Source organism: Pagrus pagrus, assembly GCF_965226575.1.
Source record: "Pagrus pagrus genome assembly, chromosome: 18".
In the NCBI taxonomy this organism is placed as follows: domain Eukaryota; kingdom Metazoa; phylum Chordata; class Actinopteri; order Spariformes; family Sparidae; genus Pagrus; species Pagrus pagrus.
In genome coordinates this window covers 244,546-251,975 of record NC_140202.1, presented here as the reverse complement: position 1 = coordinate 251,975, position 7,430 = coordinate 244,546, and the positions used below count along the sequence as shown (strand labels likewise).

The following is a 7,430-nucleotide window of genomic DNA, read 5'->3' as shown; positions in this document are numbered from 1 at the left end:
ACTGTCATCTCAATAGTCTGGAGAGCCTTCAGCTCCAGGTTGCTCTTACAAAGTCCAGCTGTTCAGCCTCACATCTGTATGCAGATTCATCACCATCTTGGATGATGACGATTAACATTGCGTATGTAATGTATTACTCTCGTGTCCCCACCAAACAATACACAGACATGACATTACATACATGAAATGAAGCATAAAAGTACGGTGAGCAACAATTAAATGACACAGACCTTTTGAATATATTTAAGCCTCAACCCTATAAAAGTCTTGAGAATGGCATCTCTATAACCCTGACCCCCTAACCCTGACCCTATTTCATGTGTCTCCAATGTGAAAAAGGTAATTGCTTTGAAAAACTACATGTCACAGTAGCTTTCACAAAGTCGACCACTCATCTTCACGATATGAGATGTAGAGACACATAGAAGCCACAATGTGGCACTGTTCTTTGGATTATTGACGCCATGTGTGATCTTGAAGCAGAACAAAGACCACTGCCATGCTATAGTGTCCTACTTCCACCAATTCAACAGAAGGCTCTGGTTTTGTTGCTCAAAGGAAACAGAGCTTCATATAGTGAGGTGATGCTCTTATTATGCAACTTTTGAATGCTTGGTCTGGTTCTGGACATGAAGCTGATAAACTTGCTGTTTTCTGTCTGATCAGGTCCACACTATGGATCTTCCAAAGAAGTGAAATTAAATTAAAGAAAAGGCACATTTCCAGGGGTCTGATCCACACTCCACCCTTCACTCCACTTTCCCATAAATAAATAAATAAATAAATAAATAAATAAATAATATTATTATTATTTCTATTATTTATTTTTTAAATAGTAAATAATAGCCTACATTTCTGTGTAAAGGTCAGTAAACTTGGACTGCGCCAGAGGAACATGTTCACTAAATTTTGCACTTTACAGTGTGAACAAAAGCCCTAATAAAAAGTTCAAGACATATCATAACACCAATAGCCACATAGAAAAATACCAACATCGACTGGATTACAACCTTATCAAAACACTTGGTGTTTTGATGGAACTTCTTCACTTGTATATCATTTCATGTCGCTTTTGATCTCAGCTCATCTTTGGTATGCTTTTCAACCTGTTTGAAGAGCAGTCAGAAATTCTCAAAGCAGCAAGATGGTTACCCCCCACCTGTGTGTGTGTGTGTGTGTGTGTGTGTGTGTGTGTGTGTGTGTGTGTGTGTGTTGGCTGATGATTGATTATGGTTTCGCGTAGGCTCTACGCCGACGCCGTAACCTACGCAAGTGGCCTACGCCGTTGTGAACATTTGCATGTGACCTGGCGTGTCTGCTATCGGTGGTGAGTGGTTTGCCGGTCGTACTTCCGCCTTTAAGCCAAGATCAAACCGAGTGATTACAAATGAAGAACAGCGCTACGTACTTAAGTAGCTTTAATAGCATGCCGGTCCCACAGTGATCGGTCACATCCACAGATGAAAAAAAGTTATTTAACTGGTGCACAATACCGAACTGAGTGAATACACATGACACTTCAGGCTACTCTCCACTTTTTCACTGCTGTTATTCTGATAGCCAGTGTTATGTGATTGGCCACCGCAACGTAACGTCGGGCTGCGTTTCTCCAAAAGTTGGGTCAGTTTGAACTTTTTCGTTGTAGCCGGCATTTTTAAATTATTCATAAGTAATAATAAAAATAATAATAATAATAATAATAATAATAATAATAATAATAATCAGTCAAATTAAGTTCAATGCAATGAAAGTGAAATTAAAATAATCTGTAGCCTACATTACATTTTGCTTTATGCGGGCGATATTCTTTTACTGGCATCAGAACCAGAAAAAACATCAACAGTTTTATTCAACCATATTGGCCTGTTTTCAAACCGATCTGGGTATATCGACTCGGTCTGTGTTGACGTGCACGGTCTCTTTGGATAGAACAGTACATTCTCAGCACTGGCACTCATATCATTATACATCCATGGTTTGTTTACCATTCTTTATAACAGTTAGCGAACGCTAGCTACATTACCTTAACTACAAAAGCCACTAACTTCAAGGTACCAATAAAGTTAATTTTCTGGTTCGGAAACTCTCTAGCAGGTGCACATCTTGTTCCATCTAAACTCTTTGGTTGGTCGAGTCTGAAAACACTATCAAAATACGGCACTGTCATTGGCTGATTTAGTTTAAAGGGCGGAAACCGCATTTCTTGCTGTAGCGAACTGGTCAGTACTCCTGTCAGTCAAACCTCCCTGCCTGTGGTCTCACAGTCGGATTGATAGAGAGGTAGAGAAACCTGATGGAGATTTAGCTAACAACGGAAACAACTTTCATAACGCTCTCTGTTTTTCTCTATCATGTATTTTACTTTTATCTATTGAGTTCACTTTTCTTTTCTAATTTCACAGCGTTTTCGCCGTTTTACGGTCCGAGTCGTGTATCCTTGGCAACGCGAACAACTGTCCTGAGAAGTTTGGATCAAGTGTTGTACCTTCAAACTGAAAATAAACAGGATATTAAGTTGAACTAACTGAACTGACTCCAGTGCGCATGTGATCGAGTGTAGGTGTATTTTGAAAAGTTTGGTATTCATTTTTAACGTGTTTTTTTTTTAATTTTAAACCTAGTGTTAAGAGGAACGGGAAAGCGCGAGACAATAGTGGTGTACAGCTCGTGCAGGGGGCGATCGATGCCTGCGGCTTTGTTCTGTCCTATGTGGAGACCCACCGCCACCCTGCTGTGGATATCGACTGATTGACCGGTGGATTAATGATTGGTTGGTGATTATTAAGCGATTGGAGCAAACATGGATGTGACTCTGTCCGAGTTACTCGCCACTTTCATGGAGTCACCGCTGGTGTTGTGGGTGAGTGGGAGCAGCAGGCGCACACACAGTTGTGTGAGGATGTCGCACACAAGCCCTGATAATTGTCTCTGTCTTACTTTCTCTCTTCTGTTTCTCTCAGTTGGGGCACATTTGTTGACAATAATTAACAGACAAACTAAAAAATACACACAAAAAAAACTTCGACCTGCAACATACCACCAGACCAGTAGTTTGATATCGTACACTATTAACCTAACTATTGACACTTCCACTGTTACAATCCAGTGGAAGGGGAAATATTTTTCAGTGTGAAAGTGTCCGATTAGGTGATCCATTGAGAAATTGGTTGGTGTCTCAGGGGCTTTGCAAATTTAGACTTCATGCCAAGTATGAAACAGAAAAAGTGAATTCCCTGTTTCTTCTGCTTCACTGGTTACAGCTACAGTTCTTCGATTGATTGTGTTTCCTTACATCTTCATCACCTTTTGCCATTAAATTGTTATTAGGGCCCGAGCACGAACAGTGCGAACAGTACATGTGGTGAAAAATTTGATAATTCAACATGATTGGGGGTGGGGGTGGTCAGGGGACTCCATAGCGCCACCTAACGTTCTCTTGTCCCCGCGAAAATATTCTCTGATTGTCATGATATTCACAGGACTCATGGGTCTCAAGTATTTAGCCAGGAATTATTTTTGTCCGAATGTTTGCCGCAATAGGAAGTCGGCCATCTTGAATGTTGTGCGGCAGTTTGAATTTTTCCGAAGCTGTTTTTGGGACTTTAGGATGTTAGCAGACTCACCATATTTGGCCTGTAGCTTCTAACCCATGAGTACGTTAATTCGATACCACAACTGCCCTCATGCGCAGCACGACAGCTCAGTAGCACCCCCTAACGCCCCCCTTACGGCTTTTCCCATTTTGTTTTTTCATTTCTATGCCTTGTACTTTATTTAACTAGTCCTACAGATTTAATTCCACAGACTTCACAGTCACTAAGGATCATCCTCATACCTTGATGATGAAAAGTTGTCAAAAGCTTTCGCCTCTGATATACCTGGTGGGCATGGCGGTGCGGTCAATTTCGATGACCCCCTTATGGCTTTTCCCATTTCGTACGTACAAACACCTACGGACACCCAATTTTGCACACACATCACGAGTCACGCCCATTGATATCTGAAATGGATATGGGCCTTTTAAGTTAAAAAAAATGGCTCCATAGCGCCCCCTAGAATATTTCAAACTTTAAGCCACGCCTCCTACATGCACATACATGAATGAAATTCAGTACGCTTATGTATCATGACTAGATGCACAAAAAACCCTCTTGGACCCATACCCTCAGTCCAACGGGAAGTCTGTCATTTTGGTTCAAAGTTGAGATTTCGCTGCCATTTTCACACAATTCTAGGCCTCGTACTTTATTTAACTTGTCCTACAGATTTAACGCCACAGTCTTCACAGTCACTAAGTATCATCCTCATACCTTGAAGATGAAAAGTTGTCAAAAGCTTTTGCTTCCATTTTACCTGGTGGTTGTAGCAATGTGGTCAATTTCGATCCTTCTCCATAAGCAGGAAGTAGGGGTGTCAACATCTACACGTGTAAACGGGTACACGGATAATAAATCGTAACCGTTTAGAAAAATCAATAACCGTTTACACGTCATTTTTCCTCCTCCTCGTTTATTTCTCACCAATATATAGGCCTATAGTATTTTTAGGGGTGATAATGTTGCCTGAAAGCTTCAGATAATAACATTAACTAACTATACAATTAAATGTTCCCACTAGTGCAGTTATCCGCATACATAATAGATGCATGGGGCACAATGTTACGTTGATATATAAAAAAACCCGCGGCCACAGCCATTTGTGTTTTCAGACCAGCGAGACCACTTAAAGGCAAGACAGCTGCTGTGTAGAATAGGCTGCGGAGGACTTGAGAAGAGCGTGGCGCTCATCATCTTTTCCATGCGCAAATGTCGTCCTGCTGAAAACAAAAACTGTTCATGGCTTGTTATTTTAGCCTTTATTGTTACATGTTGTTGTGCATTATATTGTTGGTTGGTGTTCTGTGTCGGCTTTTTATGACCTGATCACATATCCTCGCGACTAAAGAGGAGGAAAAAAACTTTTTTTTTTCCGACAGATTTAGTGAATAATTGTGAGATTCCCCCTCTACTTTTTTAGCTTTGTGGATATAAAGGTGAAGTTTTTTCCTCTCACTTCAGCATACTTTGGCTTCTTTTTTATTTTCTTTCTATCGCCAATTCCAGATTACTTTTACTATGAGACGTATATTAAAATTCAGACGCAGCTCCCGTTGCGAGAGAGGGATGCAGTTTGAACTATACGTTTAAAAACAAATTGTACAACTCTGAGAAATAGTTAAAACAATGATTAAAAAAGAAGGTTAAACCTTTTTCAGCTTTCACTCACGTTTTCATGTCTGTCAAAATGATAGATGATTTTATTGTCAACTCTTTTTACTTTCTGTCATAAGTAGGCCTAAGCCTTAAAATGTTAAATGAAGCTCTGATTTATCTGTTATGTTGGCTTTAATTTAGTACCTATCTGAAATAAGACAAGAATAACGTTGAATAAACGTTTTTGTCTGATAACTACTGGAATGGCTTTGATTTAATGGGATTAGGAGGCGGTTGAATGGAGACAGAACCCTCTAGTGGTTATGTAGCGCAACTGCGATAGAAAGAGATCATAAATCTCCGACGTGTAACCGGGTACACGTCGGTTAGAAGCCCTGTGTACACGTGTAGAAAAAATTGTAAACGTTGACACCCCTAGCAGGAAGTCCTTATAACTTCAACATACAATTTCCCATCTTCACCAAATTGGTCACACATGTAGAGGGATTTGCCCTGAATACGTCTCTGCATCAATACAGTGTTAAGTGAAAAGATGGCTCTATAGTGCCCCCTGGAATATTTCTAACTTGAAGCCCCGCCTCCTACATGCACACACATGAACGAAATTCGGTATGCATCATGACTAGACGCACAAAATACCTCCAGGCACCGAAACCCTCGGTCCAACAGGAAGTCAACCATTTTGATTTACAGCAGCCATTTTGTCAAACTTGAAGCCCTGCCTCCTACATGCACATGAACGAAATTGGGTACACATAAGTATCATGACCAGACGCACAAAAAAGCCTCTTGGACCCATACCCTTAGTCCAACAGGAATTCGGTGATTTTAGTTCAAAGTAGTAATTTCGCTGCCATTTTCACCCATTTTCACCCATTTCTATGCCTCGTACTTTATTTAACTTGTCCTACAGATTTAACGCCACAGACTTCACAGTCACTAAGTATGATCCTCATACCTTGATGATGAAAAGTTGTTGAAAGCTTTTGCCCATGTTATTCCTGGTGGCCGTGACAGTCCGCTCTATTTCAGTGCTTGGCCATTGTAAGAGCCATTTCCAAGTATGGTGTGTGTTGGACACAATTAGTCCCCTAGATGGCACTGTTGTGTTTTGGCTGACACGTATCCCATTTAGGTAGGAACCTTGCCACAGGCAACAGGCAAGCACACATCTAGGTGCGTGCCCTCCGATGGCGCCATAGCCCGACGTATGTGGGTCGAGGGCCCTTTCATCAATGCTTGCAGTTTTAATTATACACAAGGATTTCCCCCAATTGACCCAAATACTATCCCTGTTTGGGTGCTTTTAGCTGACTTGCTGATGTGTAAGGGTGTCCAATGATGTGTCGTGTCACTATCTTCAAACACCACCGCAGCTGATTTCACTAGTCTGGAAAAGCATAAGCAGGTTGAGCAAATAATTGGTTAAAACTGATATCAGAAGTGTATATTTTGCATGCACTGTTTTCAAGAATATGTGCATATAGTGATAATAATAATAATAATACATTTGTTTTGGAGTGGTTTCCTGTGTAGTTAAAAATGCGTTTGCAACATTAAAAGAAAGCAAAAATTAGGGGAAAAAAACAACTTGATTTAGTGTACTAAAGGATTTTTAAAGGCTGATAGTGTAATGATAGTTTGGAGCATAAACAAGCTGATAGCTAATTATTCACCCAAAAACCCCAAAAGAGAAATTCAACACCATCAGAAATAACTTCTGAACTGAACATGTTAGTCAAAAAGATAAATAAATGAATATAAATCTGAAACTGAATATCAGACTCACCATGAAAAATTTAGTTTGGAGCAATTTTTATTTTCCTTATATGTTTGACTGACAGTATTGGCCAATATTGACCTATCACAGATATATGGTTATCAGCATAAATGTTGTCCAATATTTGCTCCTATTATTTTTGTGTACAGAATATAATTCACAAAAGATACTTGTGGTTGGTTATAATTTTTTAATTTGCAAGTTTACGATTTCATTGCTCCAATTTCATTTTGGACAGGAAAAGGGTATTGTTTAACTGTTAAAATTCCTGCCTTCATCACGGTTGTGTCTTTTTCAGAAAGTAGGGATGTCCCGATCAGGTTTTTTCTACCCCGATCCCGATCTGAGTCATTTAATATTTAGTATTTGCCGATGCCGAGTCCTGATCCAATACTTAGCCCTAACTAATATTTTCCTAGATAATACAGCTGCATTAA

General features: G+C 39.9%; 1 protein-coding gene across 8 annotated transcripts in view; it reads left to right on the top strand.

Moving 5' to 3' along the window:
- The first annotated feature begins 2,241 nt into the window (after positions 1-2,241).
- ccdc88c (coiled-coil domain containing 88C) overlaps positions 2,242-7,430 on the top strand; it is a 96,912-nt gene continuing 91,723 nt past the window's right edge. For 7 of the 8 annotated variants that reach the window (XM_084380433.1, XM_084380434.1, XM_084380431.1 and 4 more), the window contains exon 1: positions 2,248-2,860. Coding sequence is in view for 6 of the 8 variants with exons in the window: in XM_084380431.1 (XP_084236557.1) it covers positions 2,801-2,860 (60 nt within the window). In the remaining 2 variants the exon portion in view is untranslated. Of the gene's footprint in view, positions 2,861-7,430 lie in introns of all 8 variants that reach the window. The other variant, XM_084380430.1, reaches the window with a different exon arrangement.